General features: G+C 33.8%; 1 protein-coding gene across 18 annotated transcripts in view; it reads right to left on the bottom strand.

Moving 5' to 3' along the window:
- Positions 1 to 25,502, bottom strand: part of VPS13B (vacuolar protein sorting 13 homolog B) — a 718,401-nt gene that overhangs the window by 571,876 nt on the left and 121,023 nt on the right. For all 18 annotated transcript variants that reach the window (XR_013351405.1, XR_013351406.1, XM_077846720.1 and 15 more), the window contains one exon: positions 14,978 to 15,159. Coding sequence is in view for 16 of the 18 variants with exons in the window: in XM_077846720.1 (XP_077702846.1) it covers positions 14,978 to 15,159 (182 nt within the window). In the remaining 2 variants the exon portion in view is untranslated. The remainder of the gene's footprint in view (positions 1 to 14,977; positions 15,160 to 25,502) is intronic.

The following is a 25,502-nucleotide window of genomic DNA, read 5'->3' as shown; positions in this document are numbered from 1 at the left end:
AGGTAAAGCTAGATATGAGCCCTGGAAGTCCAAGTCCTTGTGAGGAGAGAGATAAAGTGGGCAGTTAGTTAGACAAGAGCTAGAGGCAAGAATGGTGATAAATAGCTTACACATTAAAAGCCCAAGGGCACAATATCCTGACCTTGAGCTTAAAAGATCCCAGAGCTAAAAAACCAAGAGTTACAGGTGCAGAGCGTGTGCTCTTCTCTTCCACCTCTGCTCCAAGGTAACCCCCAGACTCATTATAATGTGTTTGCATTGGCATTATAAGCCCCTATCAATGGGGAAAGAGAGGCTGCCATGACAGTCTGGTACAAACCCTGTAGGGTCAAAAAGTCCCTCCATCAACCTGTCGGAAGGGACCCTCAAATGACTGAAAGCAGCATCCATTAGAAACCATTCTGTCCATGATGCAAGACCCCTGCTCACATAAAATGAGAGAACCCCTAGAGAACTCAGGGCAGTTGCCAACTCTTGTCCCACTGGCTCTCTCACTTAAAGAGTGTACTGTTGCTCTAATAAAGCTGCTTTCTACTTTCCCTCTGGTCATCAATCTCTATTTTTTGTGCAGTGCCAAGGGCTGAGACACAACACTTTTCTCTGACATATACAGAAAATCCTACAGACACCACCCCAAAAACTGTTAGATTTAATCAATGAATTCAGTAGAGTTGCAGGAAGTAAAATTTACATACAAAAATAAATAGTGTGACTATACTTCAATGACAAATTACCTTAAAAAAATCCTGTTTACAATAGCAACAAAAACAATAAAATACAAATTAATTTTACCAAGGGAGAGAAAGATCTGTACAATGAAAACTGTAAGACAGTGACAAAGGAAATAGAAGACAAAAAATAAATAAATAAAAAGGAAAGATATACCATGATATGGACTGGAAAAATTAATATTATTATTAAAATATCTATACTATTTGAAGCCTTCTGTGGCTCCAATGCAATCCCTATGAAAATTCTCATGACTTTTTTTTTTTTTTAACAGAAATAGAAAAGCAATCCTAAAATTTATATGGAACCACAAAAGACCACGAATAGTCAAAACAATCCTGAGAAAAGAATAAGGACAGAAGTATCACACTTCCTAATTTCAAGCTATATTATAAAGCTATAGTATATAAAACAGTATCGTATTGCCATAGAAACAGCTACAGCGACCAATGGAACAGAATTGAGCCGAGAAATAAACCTATGCATATACAGTCAACTAGTATTTGATAAGGAAACCATAAACACTCAATGGAAAAAAGATAGTCTTTTCAATAAATGATGCTAGGAAAATTGGATATTCACAGGTAAAAGAATGAAACTTGACCCTATCTTATGCCACTTACAAAATTAAATCAAAATAGATTAAAGACTTAAATTTAAGACCTGAAACCATAAAACTCCTAGAAGAAAACATACAAGATAAAAAGCTCCTTGACATAAGTCTTGGCAACAATTTTTTGGATAGGACACAAGCAACAAAATCAAAAATAAACAAGTAGAACTATATCAATCTTCTTCACAGCAAAGGAAATGATCAACAAAATGAAAAGGTAACCTATAGAATGGGAAGAAATATTGCAAATCGCTTGTCTGGTTTATCTCATCATCAAATGTTAATAAAAATATATAAGGAACAACTCTTACAACTTAATAGGAGATAAATGAATAATCCAATTTAAAAAAGGGCAAAAGACTTGAATAACCATTTTTCCAAAACAGACACATTCAAATGGCCAACAAGTACATTGAAATGGTGCCAAATTCACTAATCATTAGGGAAATGCAAATCAAAACAGCAAAAGTATCATCTCACACTTGTTAGAATGGCTTTCATGTATCAAAAGAGTTGATAAATGCTGGCAAGGATGTGGAGAAAAGGGAACCCTTGTCACCTCTGGTGGGATTATAAATTAGTGCAGCCACTATGGAAAGCAGTAATTATAGATTCCTCCAAAAAAATTAAAAATAGAACTACCATATGATCTAGAGATTCTGAGTATATATTCAAAGGAAAAGAAATCACCATGTCAAAGAGATATCTGTACTCCCATGTTCACTCAGCATTATTAACAATAGCCAAGACATGAGAACAACCTAAATGTATTCAACAACAGATCAAGTATAAAGAAAATGTTGTGTGTGTACACATTTTTTACTGAGTCATAAAAAAGGGAAATCCTGACATTTACAACATGGATGAACCCTGAGGTCATTATCCTAAATGAAAGAAGTCAGAAAAAGACAAATACTGTTTCATATCATTTATATGTGGTATCTGAAAAATTTATAGAAAAAGAAAACAGATCTGTGGTTATCAGAGGTAGAGGATTGGATGCAGGGTAACCAGTAGTACAGTCAAAAGGTACAAACTTCCAGTTGTAACATACAACATGATGACTATAAGTAATGCTGTATGGTACATTTTAAAGTTGCTGAGAGTAGATCCTAAAAGCACTTATCACAAGGGAAAAAAAAATGTGTATGTCTCTATATGAGGTGACAGATGCTAGCTAAACTTAATGAGGTAATCATTTCACAGTACAAGTTAAGTCATTATGCTGTACACATTAAATTTATATAGTGCTATAAATCCACTATATCTCAATGAAACTGAAACTAAATAAGGAGGAAATATCACTATACTTGCTTATTAAGAGAAAAGTACCATGGTTTCATACAACCTTTTTTTTTCAGGTTTTAGTTAAATTCAGTTTAGTTCACATGTGTGTAATATTAGTTTCAAGGGTAGAATTTGGTGATTAATTGCAATATAACACCCAGTGCTCATTACATGAAGTGCTCTCCTTAATACTCATCACTTGATTATCCCTTCCTGCATCCATCTTCCCTCTAACAATCCTCAATTTGTCCCTATAGTAGAGCTTCTTATGGTTTGCCTCCTTGTTTTTATTTTTCCTTCTCTTCTCCTATGTTCATTTGTTTTGTTTCTTAACTTCCATATATGAGTGGTATCATATGGTATTTGTCTTTCTTGACTTATTTCCCTTAGCATAATACTCTCTAGTTCCTTCCACATCATTGCAAATGGCAAGATTTCATCCTTGTTGATGACTGAGTAATATTCCATTGTATATATACACCACATCTTCTCTATCCATTCATCAGTTGATGGACATTTGAATTCTATGTTTTGATTATTGTGGATAATGCTGCTATAAACACTGGAATGTATATGCCCCTTCAAATCACTATTTTGTGTATCCTTTGGATAAATACTAAGTAGTGAACTCTTGCCCATTATATAAGGATATCTCTAAAATTAACTTTACATGCAAAGTCAAGTCCTTTTTGCATCTGCTTACTAAAGATGGTCATCTAATTCCCTCTGTAGCAGTGACTGCCCCACCTTACAACCAAAACAACAAGGCTGAGAGTAAAATAATCAATGAGCTTGTAGAAAATAAAAAATGTCTGGCTGGTAGGCTCCTACAACCAAGTACCATCTCCTATTCCTTAGTCACTGGTCATCTGAGATAGTTCTCACATATACCCTTAATTTTGTAGTCCAAAGAATACCAAAGCAATAAGGCAAGCAAGTATTTTTATTTTTTTAAGTTCTTATAACATGGAAGTTTATCATTCAATTTCCAGGCATTCAGCTTTCTAACACTATTTCAGGAATACTCTTGACATAAGGTCACTAAAGTAAATGTATAATGTGTGTACACACAAACCCTGCAAAAACATTTTGAGTTCTGATCCAGTGAAATCCAGTGGTGGCCAACATTAAGAATAATGTACAGTGCTATACCCCAATAGAACATAGCTCAATGAAAGGGGAATCTCAGAATACTAGGGTCAATAAAAGATTTCTATGATAGGATTAGACATGAGGCACAGAAAACTTATAGTGTAAAAGGAGCTACTCTGTTCTGGAAAATTAGTCATAAGATAGGGAATGCTGATTCCCAGAACATATACATACAAGTGAGGCTAAGTAAATAGGATTCTGGAAGAACATTCATCTGCTCTCCTCTCTATTCACTTAAACACAAAACTAGCCCATCTCATTTAATACTCAGGATTGTGCTCATATGCAGAAAATATTAGTACATTCTTAATTTTAAAGTGTACTCACAGAAAAATGAATAATTATGTGGTTCTTCATTTCTTAATAATTATCACATACACTGTAACTTTTAATACCTGACCATGAGTTCTAGTGAAATGAAATCTTTAAATTCAACATTCATGTTAACACAAAATTCATATACAGGCACTTTAAAACCCTTAAAATTCACAACTGTGAAGTCTTTTTACCCCAACTTAAATATCAAAAAGCCTTACTGGTATCTCTTAATGCAAATCTAATTCAAGACATTTTTATTTTTAAGACAAAGATAAATTTGTAGTCATTACCTTATTGGAAAGAACATTTTTGTGACAGCTCAAAAGTATTTCTGAACATGTTGGAGGTGTTTTGTAGATGTGGGAAAATAAGCAGTTTGCAAGCAGAGGAACAGAAAAAGTACATCACTATACCACAGTCTTTTTCCTAAATGGTTAAAGAATTATTCAACAACTCCAAAACCCTTTTTATATGCACACCTGGGAAGAATACCATATCCATAACTTTCCTCGGAGTTATACTGAACTGATGTGGTTTTAGACCAGATGTTTAAATGTTACAGTATGTACATTTTCTTCCCCTCTTCTAAGGCAGAAGTAAAGTAAGAGGAATATTTGACTTCACTCCACAAGAGACCTATTTAATAGTTTGGCGGTTATGTAAGTAAAGGTAGCTTGGCTAAGTCAATGTTGACGACATACAGAACGACATGATCCTAATGAGTTGGAAAATATTGGCTCTCATGAGAATAGACCAGATGCTACTGAGCTGAGAAAGCTACTGTATTATTGAATTTCATTTTTATGAGGTAAAATTTATTATTCAACCATTAAGGTATCCCACATGAAATCTTGCATAAAATACTTTTACAGTTACATTCTGGAAAGTAGATTTTTATTTCAACATTAAGACATCACTTGAATGAGGGATTCAAATGTCCATTTGATCACTTTCAGCACAGATTTTAAAGTCTGAAAGCAATTTTCCTATAAATACCAAATTAATGGAACTACATTGTGAACAAAACAATGAACTACCTAAATAAGGAGAAAGTGGTAGCAAGTCCTTGTCTTCCTGAACAAAAAATGGCCATGTTGGCCTACTTTATCTTCTGGAGAATGACAAAGGTTAGAATTTCAATGATTTGAGTACCATCAGAAACATGAACAAAAATATGTAATTCAATCATCCCAATTAATATATATTTAGTTCAAACATGATCAGCTCTGTTTTATTATTAATGATTTATTACCTTAGTTAGACTTCTAATATTTGCTATTTTTTTATTACATAATTGCTGATGTAGTAGCAAACTAATTATCTTACCATCTTTCTGGTCTCATTTACTAGAGATAGAGTTTGATATAGCAGAAATTATAGTAACAGAAAGGTCTTAAGCTTACCCAAATTAATTAGTGATTATCTGTAGGATGATATTTAAGAAAAACACTACATTGTCCTAAGCATAAATTTTCACATGTGTAACACAGGACATATAATGTGCCAACATCAATATTACTGGTAAGAAGCCAGGGAAATTAATGCATAAGAGATATCAACCTAAAAAAGGTAAGCAAATTCAGACAATTCAAGTAAGTGTTATGGTATCCAGTCCCAATGGCATGCAGCTCACTAGGGGAAAAATTATTAGTAGACAGCTATAAAGCAAGAAGAAGTAGAAAAAAGGATAAGGTTTCAAATTTCTATTATCCCACCATGTTGCAACACCTATTTATAAATTTATTATTCTACTCCCTTTTGGAGTCCCTAGAAGAGAGAATATATGGCTCATCATAGGTTTCTCTGAACTAGGTGTGGCCTCTTGTAAATTGCTATTTAAAGGGGCACAATGCACAGTTTCTTAGTAAGTCCAAACAAAGACATCTAACCGATACCTTGAATTTTATTTTTCAGTCATCAAGTTCACTGTTCATTAACCTACCTTACTCTTTTGCCTTACTCTTTGAATTTACCTTTGCCATTTATCTTCTAAGCTAAAACACTGGATCAATCCCAATTCTGACAATGTTTATCACAGTCTCCAAGAACCTGATACCCTAGAACAACGTCCATAGGTAGTATCCCCATATGTATGATTTTAGCAGGATTCTATATCCAGGAAAAGAAAAACAAATCAACTCCACAAACAGTATTTTGTACTCACAAGAATCTAGGAGTAGATAAGATATTATCATCATTTTATAGATGAGAAAGTTAAGCAAAACTCAATGAAACAACGGACTTTCCTTCAGACATATACTTAGTTACTGACAGGATTTCCACACTACAATTTAGTGCTCTCTCCTAAATTTCAACTAAACAAAAAAAATATTCTTATCATCTGACATACAGTAAGACTTAAACTACACCAATATCTATATATAATATACAGATTACTAATATTAGATGCGTAAAATTGTTTTTAAGAAGCATGAGCACAGAGCTTTGTATTACTTATTTTAATATCTTCTAATTTTATTCTAATTTTTGAAAGAGATGAGAAAAAGTTATTGTAGCTTTATAGAACATGTCTTTTTATTCAATATTCACATATTCTCTTAACAACTCTTAAATCCATCACAAAACAGAAATAACTGATTCAACAAACTAAAATCATCCCATTGCTGTGGCATACTATAATACTGAGTTTGTTAAAGAAAACATATTTTCTACCGAAAGGCATTTTGTAGATTTGATGCTTGAAATTAAATTTGATATTGCATATTTCTGAAGCATCATTATTATCCAACATTTAGAATGAGATAACTAAGGCACAAAGTTGTGGCATATTCTGTTTTAAGAGCAATGAAATTCAACACAACATTATTTGATTTTATACACACAAACCTATTTAACAGCTTCAGTTATTAAAAGGAAAAATATGGTATTAAATAGGTATTTTTATAAAATTAATCAAGTTAATAAAATGTGAAATAATTCGGTACTTGTAAAGCAAGAATAACATTATGTTTCTGTCCTTAGTATTCTATTTAAAAAGGCAGCATAAATAGGAACATATAAAAATTAACTACCAAATTAATTTATTTCCTTTGAGTGATAAATTATTTTGCTACTTTTCATTGGCCACTCTTCACTAAGAGCTTTATGTTATTATAATTAGGGAATCAATAACCATACTATCTTAGCTATCATGATTTCAAAATAAACATTATTCATCTTTAAAATTTTCCAGAAATGTCCTACACTCCATTAGGTACATTATGCCAGTAACACAGTGCCATCCCCTAGCACATTTTCCAAAAAGACATAAATATCAATACTGCATCTTCTAGGCAAGGAATTCTGGAATTTGAAAAGCATGTCATTAATTATTATCAAATTCTTTGAACTCTCTCTCTTTGGAAAAATACTAAATTTTCTTTTTGTTATTCAAGCATTTCTCAGGTCCTCAGTTTCCCAAACTCAAAATTTCAAGAGGCAATTGAACAGAAATTGAACAGAAATTTAATTCCTATTCTCACCAATGAAAAGGTAGGTAGGGCACTAACAATGTACATCTTTCATGTTTATAAATATAGTAAGCATAATACTTTTACTATGGTATATGCATTCTATTTGATTATATTCTTATCAACTCTTAGTAGTAACCAACAGTTAATTTCAAATCTAACTAATAAGTCACAATCTGCATTTAAATGAAATGGTAAAGTAGAATCTCAATTACAGATAAATCTTTCTAAAAATGACAAAAATCAGTAACAGTTCAGTTCAGATATGACAATGTTGTTTTGTTTTCTAAGATTTTATTTATTTATTCATGAGACACAGAGAGAGAGAGGCAGAGACACAGGCAGAGGGAGAAGCAGGCTCCATTCAGGGAGCCCAATGTGGGACTCGATATCCAGATCTGCCTTCAGCTCTGGGATCACGCTCTGAGCTGAAGGCAGACGCTTAACTGCTGAGCCACCCAGGCATCCTAACAATGTTGTTTTGATGATAGTAGAGATAACACACAGAAATTTCTTACTTGTAAGAAGAATATGTTGCAGAATAGACATGGAGAAAACAAAATGAGAAAGGAAAAATTTAATCTAGAAAGTCAGCATCACTGACTTGGTCTTAGAATCAAGCAGAATAATAATAGCAGGAAGGATTCTGTGATGTAGCAAAGTTTGAAATAATTAAAACAACAAAAAGTAAAAGAAAATGGACCTGTAACAAAGAAACAAGGCATTCTAAATGATAACAAAATCCAATGTAAAGATTATACCTAAAGCTACAATAAAGGGAAAATTAGACAAGTCACCCTCAGAAAAGTGGAAAGACAACCCATAGAATTGCAGAAAACATTTCCAAACCATAGAACTGATAAGGGGCTTGTATCTAAAATACATAGATTCTCATGGCTTAAAACAAAAAGATAAACAGGACAAATAAAAAATAAACAAAGGACTTAAATAGACATTCTCCATGGAGAATACATAAATAGCCAATACATGAAAAGATGCTCATCATCATTAGCCATAATAAAGATGCATATCAAAATCACAATGAGGCAGTACTACTTCATATGCTCTAAGATAACTAGAACCAAAATGATAGGTAATAACAGTATAAGGAGAATGTGGAAAACTGGAACATTCATATACTGCAGGTGGGAATATACAATGGTGCAGCTGCTTTGGAAAATAGTCTAGTAGTTCCTCAAAAGGTTAACTACAGACTTACCCTATGAGCCAACAATTCTACAAGAGAAATGAAAGCCTATGTCTACACAAAAACTCATACATGACTGCTCATGGCATTATTCAGAACAGTCAAAAGTAGAAACCACTCAAAGGTCAACCAACTGATGAATGGATAAACAAAAGATGGTATACAGATACAAAGGAATATTACTCAACAATGAATAGAAATGATATACATGCTACAATATGAGTAAACTTCAAAAACAACATGCTAAGTGAAAGAATTCAATCACAAAGTACTATATTTCATATGGTAATTTATATGAAATGTCCAGAACTGACACATCCATACAGACCAAAAGCAGATTAGTGATTGTTAGATGGACTTTTGGCTTGGAGAGTGACAGCTAAACAATCTGGAACTTCTTTTGGGGGTAATGAAATTATTCTAAAATTAGTATCAGTAATGGAAACAGAACTCTGAATCATACTACAAGGTAAGTACTATGTACCTGAAAAGAGTGAATTAACAACATGGTATGTGAGTTATAACTCAATAAAACTCTTTTTAAGAAGATTTGGGGTGCCTGGGTGGCTAAGTGGTTGGGCATCTGCCTTCAGCTCAGGTCATGGTCTCAGGGTCCTAGGATCAGGCCTCATGTCAGGCTCTCTGCTCAGCAAAGAGTGCTTCTCTCTCTCTCCCTTCCCCACTGCCAACTCATACTCTCTCTCTCAAATAAATTTTTTAAAAAATAAATCTTTAAGAAGCTTTGACAGAAGGAATGAAAATGAGGTGGGAAACCAAGGTAAACACCAAAAAAAAAAGAACTACAAAGAAAAAAAAAACTATAGGCCAATATCCCTCATGAATATAGATTTTAAAAACTCAACAAAATATTAGAAAATCAAATCCAACAATACATTTTAAAAAATCATATACCATGACCAAGCAGAATGTATTCCCAGGATACAAGAGTGATTCCATATTTGCGAAACAATCAACATGATACTTCAAATCAGTATGAGAAAAAATAAAAACCATTATCATCAGGACACCCAGGTGGCTCAGTCAGTTAAATGTCTACCTTAGGCTCAGGTCATGATTTCAAAGTCCTGGGATCCAGCCCCACATCAGGCTCCCTGCTCAGCAGGGAGTATGCTTCTTTCTTTCCTTCTGTCCATCCTCACCCCTGGTCTCCCTCCCCCCGTTACTGCACATTCTCTCTCAAATAAATAAAATCTTAAAAAAAGAAGACCATTTCGATAGAGAAAAGGCATTTGACAAACTCCCACATCCATTCATGTTAAAAAACCCTCAACAAAAGAAATCTAAAGGGAAGATACCACAACATAATAAAGATCTTATATATATTAAAAAAAAAAAAAAAAGCCACAGTCAACATCATACTCAATTGGGAAAAACCTGAGAGGTTTTCTCCTAAGGTCAGGAATAAAACCTTTTTTTTTTTTTTACACACTTTTAAAACTTTATTTATATAAAAAACTCATTTGTTTTTAAAAGCATTAACAAGAGAGAAAGAAAAAACAGGAAAGGTATGGAGCAGAAGACATGCCCCTTAGTAGTATTCAGTGGGGAGGTGGGATTTTTGGTTCTCTGGAATTGAATGTTTAGTGTTTTTATAAACAAAAAAGAAAAAAAAATAGTTAAAGGTCCCCAAAAGCCCATGGCTGTTCTATTACCCACACCCCACCAAGAAAAAGAGCACCAGGAAAAGAGCAGAAGAGGACAAGAAAAACCAAGAGTAGAGCCAGGTCCAGATGGGGACAATTTCCCCTGTGCAGTATGTTCTTAGAGTCAAAGAGGGGAAAAGGCTCCTTTTTGCCAGAAAAGGAGTGGGAAGAAATGGGGAGAGGGTAAATAAGGGATTTTAATGCATAGGGGAAGGGAAGGAGATGGTGGGTTGTGCACTTTTCTCCTACCCCGTAGCCTCAATATATCAGGAGAGGGGGAGAGAGAAGGATAAAGATTTCCAGTTGCATTGAACAGAGCTTTTAGATTAAGAGGAGGAGTAAAAGGCAAATAAGGAAAAGGGTTTAAAAAAAAAAAAAAAAAGTCAACCAGCACAGCAGCTGATTCCTCTAGCCCAACCCACTAATAAACACTAAACTGAAAGGAGGAGGTACTGGGGGGCAGGGGCAAGGGCATTCTCATCACTTTTATTCAACTAGACACAGCAATTAGACAACATAAAGAAATTAAAGGCATCTAAATTGGTAAGGATGAAGTAAAATTCTATTTGCAGGTGACATTAATACAATACATAGAAAACCCTAAGGACTCCACCAGAAAAAAAAATAAAATTCATAAATGAATTCAGTAAAGTCTCAGGATACATAATCATTGTACAGAAATCTATTGCATTCCTATATACTAATAATAAAGCAGCAGAAAGGTAAGGAAATAATACCATTTATAATTGCACCAAAAACAATAAAATATCTAGGAATAAACTTCAAGACGTGAAAGATCTAGACTCTGAAAACTGGAAAACACTAATAAAAAAATTGAAGACGACACAAAGAATGGAAAGACATTCCATGTTCATGGGTTGGAAGAACAAATATTGTTAAAATATTTAACAATTGTTAAATATTGTTAAAATGTCTATACTAACTGAAGCAATCTACAAATTTAATGTAATCCCTATCAAAAATTTTGAAATCTAAAATTTTGATAGGGATTACAGTATTTTTCACAGAACTAGAACCATACTAAGATTTGTACAGAACCACCAAAGACCTTAATAGCCAAAGCAATTTTGCAAAAGAAAAACAAAAGAGAAGTATTGTAATTTCAGACATCAAGTTATATTACAAAGCTGTAGTAATCAATACAGAATAGCCATATACATCAATGGAACAGAACAGGAAACCTAGAAATGAACCCACAACTATACAGTCAATTAATCTTCAAAAGGACAGGAAAAAATATCCAATGGAATAAAGACAGTATCTTCAACAAATGATGTTGGGAAAACTGTGCAGGAACATGCAGAAGAATGAAACTGGACCACTTTCTTACACCATAACACAAAGATAAATTCAAAATGGATGAAAGACCTGTGAGATCTGAAACCACAAAAATCCAAGAAGAGAACACGGGCAGTAATCTCTCTGACATCAGCCAGAGCAACTTCTTTCTAGATATATCTCCTGAAGCAAGGGAAACAAAAGCAAAGATAATTTTTTGGGACTTCATCAAAATAAAAATCTTCAGCACAGTGAAGGAAACAATCAACAAAACTAAAAGGCAACCTACATAATGAGAGAATATATTTGCAAATGACCTATCTGATAAAGGGTTAGTATTCAAAGTAAAGAACGTATACAAATCAACACTCAAAAAAATAACCCAACTAAAAAATGGGCAGAAAATATGAATAGACATTTTTCCAAAAAAGACATCCTGATGGTCAACAGACTCATGAAAAGATGCTCAACATCACTTATCATCAGGGAAATTAAAATTATGAGAGGTAGCACCTCACACTTGTCAGGATGACTAAAATCAACAACTCATGAAACAAAAGGTGTTCATGAGAATGTGGGCAAAAGGAAACCCTCTTGCATTGACTGTAAACTGGTGCACTATGGAAAATAATATGGAGGTTACTCAAAAAGTTAAAAATAGAACTACCCTTCAATCTTGCGATCCCACTGATACGTATTTACCCAAAGAGTACAAAAAACACTAATTCAAATGGATACATGCATCCCTATGTTTACTGCAGATTATTTACAATAGCCAAACTATGGAGGCAGACCAAATGTCCACCAATAGATGAATGGATAAAGATGATGTGGTGTGTATATGGATAGCTAGCTAGACAGATAGAAAGAAGTATTAGCCTTAAAAAAGAATGAAATCTTGCTATTTGCAACAACATGGATAGCAGTAGAGAGCATAATGCTAAGTGAAATAAGTCAGAGAAAAACAAATACCATATGATTTCACTCATATGTGGAATTTAAGAGCAAGACACAGCAGTAAAGGAAAAAAAGAGAGAGAGAAGAGAGAGAGAGAGAGAGAAACCAAGAAACAAACTCTTAACTACAGAGAACAAACTGATGGTTACCAGAGGGGAGATGATGGGAATGCGTGAAATAGATGACCGGGATTAAGGAGTACACTTATGATGAGCACCGAATAATGCATAAAACCGCTGAATCACCATATGGTACATCTAAAACCAAAATGACACTGTATGTTAGCAACACTGGAATTAAAATAAAAATAGAAACAAAAGTGAACTGTATAATAAAAATAAATTAATATTTAAAAGAAAAAAAGACAGGTATGTTTCTGGCATGGGGGAATGAAGTAAACACGGGCAAAGGCATGAATGTGGAAAAGAATTAGAGCCCTCAACCACTGAGCCACCCAGGCGCGCTCTTTCTGCCCTGAGCATGGAGGCCAGCAAAATGCAGATCAATCTCACAACCCCAAGATCATGACCTCAGCCAAAACCAAGAGTCACACACTTAACTGAGTGAGCCACCCAGGCATCCCTTGACATTTAACTTTTTAAAAATAATGACTACCAAGTTTTTCCCAAACAGCCGTTATCCTTTAAGCTAATTTAGTAGCAACATACAAATACCAAACAAGCAGAAAAGAAAAAACATCGATTTTTTTTTACAAAGCATAGTTTAAAAAGTACAGAAAGAAACAAACAGTAAAATGATAGAAACAAAGTCACAAAACAATTACATCAACCTCAATGGATTAAATTTGCTAGCTAAAATACAGACTATAAAATTTCATTTAAAATATCTAGCTATATGCCCTAAACATATACCTAAACCATAAAAACAGACAAGTTTTAAGTAAAAGAATGCAAGAGGAAGCACAGACAAATGCCAAACAAAAGGAAGTTGGTTGTAATTATGTTAATATAAAAAAAAATAGATTTAAGTCAAATGACTGCCTGAGGGATAGATTCACTACATTTAATTAAAAAATCAATTTAAAAAGAGATTATAATATGTATATATGTGTGGAAGGAGGGTTATGTGTTCATATACACACACCAAAATTTGCATTCTATTATGGAAGACTCAAAGAATTTAAAGGCCTTTCATAAGCTCCAAGTTAACAACTTCTAGGCTAATGAAACATTTGCTTTGTCATTCTTTATAAAATCCTAGAACCTGACAATGGAGAACTATATAAAATTTTACAAAAAAAGAAAGAAAGAAAGAAAGAAAGAAAGAAAGAAAGAAAGAAAGAAAGAAAGAAAGAAAGAAAGAAAGAAAGAAAGAAAGAAAGAAATTTTACCTTAGTCATTAGGTATGTCATAAAAGGGCTCTAATTAAAATGCTTTTTTTTTTTTAGAATGTATAATATATTCTCCCATAGTAAGGTCTTAAAGTCTTCAAAAGCACCATATAAGAACAACAGAAAAGCCAGTGTCTTATTTTCATAGGGAAATGAAGTAGAAATTCATAGGCTATTATTTATAAGAATGATTTTATTTAATAAAAATATATCCTCTTTAAAAGCTCTTTTGTACTACCGACAGAAGTCAGATGATTATTTTAAACTGAGGCAACTAAAAAAAAGTAAGCCTTCTTTAAGTTTTTCTTGTTCACCTGCAAAGTAAGTGACAGGATAAAGATAACATCTCCTATATTGGCATCAAAGACTTTTTACTTTTAGTAGTTAACTCATTTATTCAAAATACATGTAATACTAATTTTTTTCACACAAAAAGGATAATTTGCTTACCAAGTATTAAAATATTATGATGAATAATTTTATTCTAATTTTCCAGCATACTCAAACATACTGTACTTATACCTGATGTGGCTATCATTTCAAGCATACATATTACATTTATACCCTCAGAAGTTATCCATGTAAGGTCAAAGGGTTAATTGTGCAAGAAGTTGGTAAAATAAATAAATAAATAAATAAATAAATAAATAAATAAATAAATAAGACAGAGAGAGGGAGAGAGGGAGGGAGGGAGAGGAAACTTCCTGAAACTATAAAATACATCCAGAAATTGAGAATTTCTGAGAATAAACCTTAATGGCTTACCTCGCATATCCTGAATTTTACACAGGAGTTGTAAATATCCATTTGTACAGATATATAGTATACAATTTAAGTTCAGCAGGCTATACTTAAGAATTTAAATAATAAAATATTAGTAACCTCTAATAAGAATTTTCCATATTTTTGCCAGTAAGATTGTTCTCTTACCTGTAGTTTGGAAAATTTCATTCATCAAAGCTTCATTCACTGATAAAGAGTTAAGATTTCCGATATGACACCAACTTTGATATATTGCTTGAAGTAGAAGTGTCTGTGCCCTTGTAGCTTGAATTGTAAGATTTGGAAGTTCAAATATACCTTCAGTTATAGCAATCTGAGATCTTTCAGTCCTGCATAAGAAAAAAGAAAGAATAACAATATAGTAGACATTCAAAATATTTAAATTAAATCAAATGCATATGCAATTCCACATTAAATTTCACAATTGAAGAAACCTTACAATACAAAAATACAAAATAAAAAAAAATACAAAATAAAATAATGTCCATACATTGATTTTATATATATATATACACACACACACACACACACTCTGTTCAATCATAGTCTTTCAATCTAGACAATCTTCAGAAAGAATAATCAAAACAATACTAGTTAACAAGAAAATTTACTGCCAATTCTGCATTGTTCTAAATGTCTTGTTATCTATTAACTCACTGAATCAAATATCATAGAACTATTATGTAAAAATATAAAAATTTAAATCCAGGGATTCTAATCCAGAGCCCTCTATCCTATACTTCCTCACCAACTATTTATGAAATATTTACATTATATCCAGGTTCCTACTTGCCAGTAACAGAAAATTTTTTTTTAATTTCTGCCCTGGAATATCAAATTCACTGATTCCTTATTTGTCTGTTTCTTTTTTTGAATGAAGTACCTTATATAATTAAATTTTCCAAATAGCAAAGCTTCAAAATAAGAAAATAATATGTCTGTGAACAAGATGATAGTTAATGAAATATGCAAGATAAAGTGGAAAAAAGAAAAACTAAGAGAAAGAAAAAACCTGGAATACTACTATAGACTGTCATCCTACTCTCTTCACAACCCTATAAACCTCTACCCTTTATCATTCTGCCAACAATATCCACAGAGTATTGAGCATCTCTTATATAAAACCTCAGAACCCAATCAATCCTCTTATTCCAGCCACTGCTATGAAGACCAATTATTACAGATTTTCACAGGTATTGCTTAAGACAATTGGATGGTAAGAGACTCCAATTGGCATTATTTTGTATTCATGTATGGAGAGCCTGAAAATGTAGGAATAAATGCTTTCTCCCCTCTTATTTCCCTGACAATTTTGAAATGCATTTCATAGTTCTCTTCAGAAGGTTCCAGGAGATTGAGGATCAAAGAAGAAAAAGGACTCAAACAATTGCAAAGACCTTTAATGAGCTTTGGGACAATGTCAGGAAACCTCAAACAGGTATAATTGGGAGTCCCAAAGTAGAGGAGATAATTGAGAGAAGTGAAACAGAAAAATATTTAAGGCAATAATGGTCAATATTTTCTGAATTTAAACAATAAACCAAAAAATCTTAGTAATTCAACCAACCCCAAGCATGAAAGACTTAAAACTCATAGCAGACACATTATAATCAAATTGCTGAAAACCAATGTTAAAGAGAAAACAATCTTTTTTTAAAGATTGATTGATTGATTTCAGAGAAAGAGAGTGAGCAAGCCAGCACAAGCAGGGGAAGGAATAGAGGAAGAGGAAGAGAGAAAATCTTCATTCTCCACAGAGTGCAGAGCCTGAGGCATGGCTCAATCCCAGGACTCCAAGATCATGACCAAGAGTCAGCCACTTAACAGGTTAACTCTAGATTCACCCAGGTGCCCTTAGAGAGAAAACAATCTTAAAGGCAGGCAGGGAGTACAAAAACAGGTCAAAACAAAGAAACAAATTGAAACTCATTTTACAACCAGCATTATTACCCAGATACCAAAACCAAAGACACTACAAAAAAGAAAACTTTCTTATCAATAGACCTAATAACCATGATGCAGAAGTCTTCAAAAGAATATAAGCAAACCAAATTCAACGATACATTAAAAGGATCATATACCATGACCAAATAGGATTCTCTCCAGGGATGCCAAGATGGTTGAAAACCAACAAATCAACCAACATGATACACCATATTAATAAAGTTAAGGATAAAAATCACATGATCAACTCAATATATGCAGAAAAAGGTAACAAAATTCAACATCCATTTATGGTAAAAACACTGAAAAAAGTGGATATATAGGAAACACTTTTACATAACAAAGCCCACATATATGACAATCCCACAGCTAACTTCACCACAATGGTGAGAAGTTAACAGCTTTTCTTCTAAGATCAGAACAAGACAAGGGTACAAATTTTTTTGGTATGTTAGAAGTAAAACTGTCACTATTTGCAGATGATATGATACTATAATATAGAAAATCCTGACAAATGCATCACAAAAATTTTTTAAATAAATGAATTGAGGGCAGCCCCAGTGGCACAGCGGTTTAGCGCCGCCTGCAGCCCGGGTTGTGATCCTAGAGACCCGGGATCAAGTCCCATGTCAGGCTCCTTGCGTGGAGCCTGCTTCTCCCTCTGCCTGTGTCTCTGCCTTCCTCATTCTCTCTCTCTCTCTCTCTCTGTCTCTATGAATAAATAAATTTTAAAAATCTTTAAAATAATAAATAAAATAAAATAAAATAAAATAAAATAAAATAAAATAAAATAAATTGACTAAAGCTGCAGGATACAAAATTAATACACTGGAAATCTGTTGCATTTCTGTAAACTAATAATGAACAGAAAGAGAAACTGCATCAAAAATAATACCTAAGAATAAATTTAACCAAAGAAGTAAAAACTATACTCTAAAAACCCTAAGATACTGATGAAAGAAATAAAAAATGACAGAAATTAATAGAAATATATGTGCCATGCCAATGGAAGAATTTTGTTAATATACACTGTTAGCATACATAAATTACATACCGTTGTACCTTTGAAGGATTAATATTGTTAAAAAATCCATACTAGGACCCCTAAGTGACTCAGCAGTTGAGCGCCTGATCAGCCTAGGGTGTGATTCTAGAGTCCCACGATAGAGTGCCACATCCGGCTCCCTGCATGGAGCCTGCTTCTCTCTCTGCCTATGTCTCTGCCTCTCTCTTTCTGTGTCTCTCATGAATAAATAAATAAAATCTTAAAAAAAAAGTCTATACCACCCAAAGCAGTCTACATATTCAGTGCAATTCCTATTAAAATACCAATGGTATTTTTCACAGACTTAAAATTAATAATCCTAAAATTTATATGGAACCACTAAAAACCAAACGACAAGCATTGTTGAGAAAAAAAGAACAAAGGTATAGATAGTACATTCCCTGACTTTATACTACAAAGTTACAGTAATCAAAACAGTATAGTACTAACACAAAAATAGACACACAGATCAATGGAACAGAGTAGAAAACCCAGAAATGAAACCACAACTAATGGTCAATCTTCAATAAAGCAGGAAAGAAAATCCAATGGAAAAAAGGTGGTCTTTTCAATAAATGTTGTTGGCAAAATTGGACAGCTACATGAAAAAGAGTAAGACTGAACCACCTGGTTACACCATACCAAAAAAAAATTCAAAATGGGTTAAAGATCTAAATGTGAGACCTGAAACCATAAAAACCAAACAGGAAAATATATGTAAGGGGTGCCTGAGTGGCTCAGTTGGTTAGCACTGATGCTTAATTTCAGCTCAGGCCATAAGATCAAGCCCTATGTGGAGCTGGGCATAGAGCCTGCTTAGGTTCTCTCTCTATCCTCTCCCTCTGCCCTTCCCACCACTCCCACCTTGGATCATGGGTGAACACAGGCTCTCTTGCTTTCTCTAAGGAAAAAAAAAAAAAGAGAGAGACAACACAGATGTAACTTCTTTGACACTGGCCATAGAAACATTTTCCTAGATACGTATCCTCTGGCCAGGAAACAAAAGCAAAAATAAACTATTAGGACTAAATTAACATAAAAGGCTTTTGCACAGCAAAAGAAACCATCAACCAATGAATGAGAGAAAATATTTGCAAAGGACAGATCCATAAAAGGGTCAGAATCCAAAATATATAAAGAACGCACACAACCCAGTACCAAAAAAATAAATGATACAATTAAAAAATCAGCAGAGGACATAAATAAACATTTTTCCAAAGAGACATACAGATGGCCAACACACATATTAAAAGGACACTCATCATCAATCATCAGGGAAATGCAAAGCAAAATCACAATGATATACCTTATACCTACTATTAAAATAAATAAATTTTATACATATATATAATAAGTGAACAAGTGTTAGCAAGGATATGGAAGGAAAAAAAAAAAAGAACTCTCCTCTACTGTTGATGGAATGTTAAGTGGTACAACCACTATGGAAAACACTATGGAGTTTCTTCAAAAAATTAAAAACAGAACTACAATAAGATCCAGCAATTCCATTCCTGGGTATCTATCCAAAGAATACAACAACACGAATTAGAAAAAATATATGCACCCTCGTGTTCATTCTACCATTATTTACAATAGCCAAAATATGCAACCGAAGTGATCATCAATCGATGAATAAAGATATGATTTTATATGTGTGTGTGTGTGTGTGTGTGTGTGTGTGTGTGTGTGTGTATATATATATATATATATAACACACAGTGGATTACTACTTGGCCATTTAAAAAAAGTAATCTTGCCATTTGTGACAACATGAATGGCACTTCAAGGTGTAATGCCAAGTGAAGTCAGACAGAGATAAATACCATGTAATTTCACAAAAAATGTGGAATCTAAAAACAAAAAACCAAACAAAATAATCCAATTTATATATGAGCAAAGAACTTGAATATATATTTCCCCAAAGTAGATATACAAATTATCAATAAGCAGTTGATAAGATGCTTAACATCACTAAACAAAAGTGCAGAAGTAGATTCCCAAATACAGAGAACAAACTGTTGGTTCCTAGAGTGGGGGCAGGAGCAGGGAAAGAAGGGCTAAATACTTAGGAAGTATCTTAGCCATTTTAAGATAACATTAAACAAAACTTGGGCACCTGGGTGGCTCAGTCAGTTAGCATCTGCCTTCAGCTCAGGTCATGATCCCGGGGTCCTGGGATCAGGTCCCACATCAGGCTCCCTGCATGGAGCCTGCTTCTCCCTCTGCCTATGTCTCTGCCTCTCTTTCTGTGTCTCTCGTGAATAAATAAAATCTTTTTAAAAAAGTGTGTAGATTTTATTAAAAAAAAAAATCTAATTCCAAGCAAAAGTTGAGCTGACCTAGAGGTGAGAGACAGGTAGGTGAGTATTTCTAGGAAGTTATTCAAGCAAATAAACAGTCTATGAAAAGTTCATGAGGCAGAACTGGGCGGGCAAGTCCAGGCAATGGCAAAGAGGCCAATGTTGGTATTGCAGTTTGATAATAACCTAATTCACTAATTCATTGGTTTTCCACCAATCCTACACATAAGAAATATCTGAATAGGCTTTATATAGCCATTGATCTTAAGATTTCATCTAAGCCTGATTCCATAGTTTTCAATGTCCTGAATTTATTTTTATTTTTAAATCTCTAATTTTTCACTCTACTTTCAAAAGTTTTCACATAAGGTACTGGATGAAGGATATGAAATTTTTTTTAAAGATTTTATTTATTTATTCATGAGCAACAGAGAGAGAGAGAGAGGCAGAGACACAGGCAGAGACAGAAGCAGGCTCCCCACAGGGAGCCTGATGTGGGACTTGATCCCAGATCCCGGGATCACACCTTGAGCCGAAGGCAGACACTCAACCACTGAGCCACCTAGGCATCCCCAGGACATGAAATTTTAAAAATCTATGGTTCAATTGTGGATAAATCACTTAATTATGCTTTTAGAAAAAAGAATTACATTAACTTTACTAAGGTTTACTTTCATCCTTAAAAAAACAAGTATAAACAACAACAAACCAAGTATAATAATCCCTTTCTAATCTACTCTGTAAATCAATAACATTTAAGTTTTAATAGACACAAGATTCCTTGCTAAAATCTGAAGAGACTGAAACTGTCAATACATCCAAAGAATTCAGAGTCCACTTGTAGGACAATTAAACCAATAACTACAATTTAACATAATAAATGCTAAAACAATGCTATGCAGACATTCCTATGGGATACACCTAGGAGAAGGCTAAAGGAAAATGTAGGTGTTTAAGCTGAATCCTGAAGTATATGAATCATTCCATTAGAAAAAAAAGTTTTATTGACTCTTTAAAGAAAAAGAAGAAATCCCAATTCAAAAATGGTCCAAAAACATTAACAGGAATCTTACAGAATATAAAAACAGACATGACCAAATAAACATGAAAAAATTCTAAGCTTCACCAGCAAAAAGAGGAAATTCAAATTAAAAACATAGGACTCGGGATCCCTGGGTGGCACAGCGGTTTGGCGCCTGCCTTTGGCCCGGGGCGCGATCCTGGAGACCCGGGATCGAATCCCACGTAGGGTTCCCGGTGCATGGAGCCTGCTTCTCCCTCTGCCTGTGTCTCTGCCTCTCTGTCTCTCTCTGTGTGACTATCATGAATAAATAAATAAAATCTTTAAAAAAAAAAAATAGGACTCTTTTAACCTGTTAGATAACCAAAATCTCTCTCAGCTTCTAAACTCATCCTCTAGGACTCTATCTGAAAGGAATTTTCATGAATCTGCAATAATACTTACACTATGTGTAATAAACTTTTAACATATTTGCCATAATGTTTTAAAATAGCCTAAACCTGAGACAATCTCATTGTTGAAAAGATATCATGAAATATGGGTAGGTAAAAAGATATATAATTGCATTATAATATGGTCCCATGTAATGGCATCAGGCTCCCTGCATGGAGCCTGCTTCTCCCTCTGCCTGTCTCTCTCTCTCTCTCTCTCAAATAAATAAAAATAAATCTTAAAAAAAAAAAAAAGCTCCCTAAAGAGGAATGGCATTAGCAAAAATAGCAGAGTATGGTACACTAGTCTATCTCTCCATAAAAGCCATAAAAATCTGGCAAAAACTCTTAAGAGCTAACTTTTTTCAGAACTCTGGAAATGAACCAAAAGTCTGCAGCAAACAGAGAACACTTCTTAAAAAAAAAAACAACTGAAGTTCAATCTCAGTAAGATCAGTGAGTTTTGTGGTTTTTACTTACCCATGCTGAATCCCCTACCCCTCAGTCTAGCAGTGGCATTTATTTAAGAAGCCCAAATTCCCAGTATAAGCAAGTGATAAAGAAGAAAAAACAGACCTTATTCACAAGGAATTGTGGTTTTTGCTTTGAACTGTCTGGTGGCTACCTAAAGAATCAATTCAATAAGCTTACTTTATCTCTTTTCATTCAGAACTCTCCCAATACTAAAAAACAAAAACAAAAACAAAACTACCCAGGAGCATATGTAGAAAACACAAGCAAATGACTGCATTAATCTTTGCTTCTTGGGACAATGGATAAGGGGCAAAAAAATAAATCTATTGTCTTTCTGGGAATACAGAAGGCCATACACACAGAACAAAGACCAGAGAAAGGCCTTGAGCTCTCCTCTCCCAATGACTTTCAGAGTCTGCGCAAGAAAAGAAGGCAGAATTGTCAACTGCCTGGTTGACATTTGAAGACATTCCCAATCAGAAATCACAGAGGTCACATGGCAGAGTATGAGACACTCACAGTACAAAAAGAACTGTCAATCAATTGTAATTCCAGCAAAACTATCCTTGAAAAATTAAGAAGTCTCAAGAAAATAAATTCCAGGGCCAGAAGGCTTTACTGATGAATTCTACCAAACTTTTAAAGAACAAAGTAGTAGTACTTTTCAAACTCATGAAAAAACAGCAGAGGAGGGAACCTTCCCAATTTCTTCTGTAAGGCCAGTATTACCCTGATAACAAAGGTAGACATAAGACAAGAAAATAATACACCAATATCCCTTGTGAGCACAAACAGAAAAATCCTCAGTAAATACTAACATATCAGAAGAAATTAAAACATTATGCAATGTGACAACTAGTATTTTTTCCAGAAATGAAAAAGTTGCTCAACATAAAAACAAAATCAATCAATGCAATACACCATATTTGCAAAAGGAGGAAAAAACATACATCTCAACTGACACAGAAAAAGCATTTGACAAATATCCAATAGTCTTGCATGATTTAAACACTCAACAGACTAAGAATGAAGACAAACTCCTCAATATGATACAGGACATCTATGAAAAACATACAATTAACATCTTACGTAAGTAATGAAATACTGAAAGCTTTCAAAGATCAGGAAACAAGAAACAATCTGTTTTTGCCATTTTATTCAATACTGTAGTATAGGTTCCAGCCAAGATATCAGGCAAGAAAAATAAGTAAAAAGGCATTCAAAGTATAAAGGTTTGCCAGGGTGGCTCAGTCGGTTAAGCATCTGCCTTCAGCTCAGATCATGATCCTGGGGTCCTGGGATGCAGCCCCACATCAGGCCCCCTACTCAGGGGGGAGTCTCCTTCTCCCTTTCCCTCTGCTCTTCCCTCCCCACTTGTACGCTCTCTCACACTCTCTCCCTCTCAAATAAATACATAAAATCTAAAACAAAGAAAAGTGTAAGGAAGAAGTAAAACTACAACTTACTGATGACATCTTTTTTGGAAATCACAAAGAAACCATACACATACACACACATACACACATACATACACACATATACACACACCTGGTTAAAGCTAATAAATTCAACTAAGTTCTAAGATATGAGGTAATTACACAAAAATTATTTACACTTACAATGACAACCTGAAAAAGAAATATAGAAAACAATTCCATTTATAATAGCAACAAAAAAAATAAAATACTTAGGAATAACTTAACAAAGAAGTACAAGACCTTTGCACTGAAAACAACAAAGCAGAAATTAAAGAAGGGATCTAAATAAATGGTAAGATATCCCATGTTTATGGATCAAAAAATTTAATATTACTAAAATAGCAACAGTACTCCCAAACTGATGTATAGATTCAATTCAATCCCTATCAAAATTCCAGAGTTCTATTTTGGTTTGTTTTTGTTTTGTTTTGTTTTGTTTGGGGGGGAGGGTTGTTCTGTTTTGTTTTGTTTTTTTAAGATTTTATTTATTTATTCATGAGAGACACAGAGAGAGAGGCAGAGACATAGGCAGAGGGAGAAGCAGGCTCCATGCAGGGAACCTGATACGGAACTCGATCCTGGGACTCCAGGATCACGACCTGAGCCAAAAGCAGGTGCTAAACCGCTAAGCCACCCAGGCGTCCCAGGTGTCTATTTTGAATAAATGGATAAACTAATCCTAAAATTCATATTGACTCTCAAAGAACACTGAATAGTCCAAACAATCTTGAAAAAGAGCAAAGGTGACCTACACTTCCCAATTTAAAAACTTAGTACAAAACAGTGTCATACTGGCAATAAGGATAGACCTATAAATCAGTGACCTAGAACTTACAGTCCAGAAATAAAACCCCTTATCTATGTCTAACATATCTGTGATAAGGGTGTCAAGACAAATAAGAGCAGAATGAATACTCTTTTAAGTTTAGTTGATATACAATTTACATTAGTTTCAGGTGTATAACAAACATCATGATTTGATAATTCTACACATTACTCAATGCTCATTTCAGTAATTATAATCATCATCTGTCACTAGGGAATGAATAATCTCTTGAAACAACTGGATATTCAAATATGAAGTTGGACGGACCCCTGCCTTACACTATACATTAAAATTAACTCAAAATTGATCAAAAAACTAAAACTACAAACTCTTAATAAGAAACATAGCTATAAAAAAAAAAGAAACATAGCTATATATCTTCATGATCTTAGATTAAAAAATTTCATTAATATTGTACCAAAAGGATAAGATAAATTGGATTTCATAAAAATTTTAAAAATTTTGTGTATCACAGGCTATTATCCATAAAGTGAAAAGATAATAAACTAGAAGAAAATATTTGTAAATCACATATGTAAAAGAGTCTAATGTCCAGAATATATAAAGAACTCCCACAATTCAGGGCACCTGGGTGGCTCATTTGGTTAAATGTCTGCCTTCAGCTCAGGTCATGATCCTAGAAATTGAGACTGGGATTGAGCCCTGTGTCAGAATCCCTGCTCAGTGGGGAGTCTGCTTCTCTTCTTTCTCTTCCTCTCCCTCTGCTCCTCCCTTCACTCATGTTCTCTCCATATTAAATAAAATCTTAAAAAAAAAAAGGGGGGGTGGTGATTGGGGGAATTCTCACAACTCAACATAAAGATAGCTCAATTCAAAAATGAACTAGAACACGAACAGGCATTTCTCCAAAGAAGATACACAAATAGCCAATATGCACATTAAAAGACATTCAGCATCATTTGGGAAACAATTATCAAAGCTGCCACTTCACACCCACTAGGATGGCTATAATAAAAGGAAAAAAAAAAAAAGAAAAGAGAAAATAACAAGTGTTGGCAAGAATGGAGAAGAATTATAACCAAAACACAATGGACATAGGAATGTACAACACAAAAACCACTGTGCAAAACAATCTGGCAGTTCATCAACAAAGTAAATATAGAGTTACTATATGACCCAGAAATTCTATTGC

The sequence above is a fragment of the Canis aureus genome, chromosome 14, assembly GCF_053574225.1.
Source record: "Canis aureus isolate CA01 chromosome 14, VMU_Caureus_v.1.0, whole genome shotgun sequence".
Lineage (NCBI taxonomy): Eukaryota > Metazoa > Chordata > Mammalia > Carnivora > Canidae > Canis > Canis aureus.
This window is presented reverse-complemented; position numbering and strand designations above follow the sequence as displayed.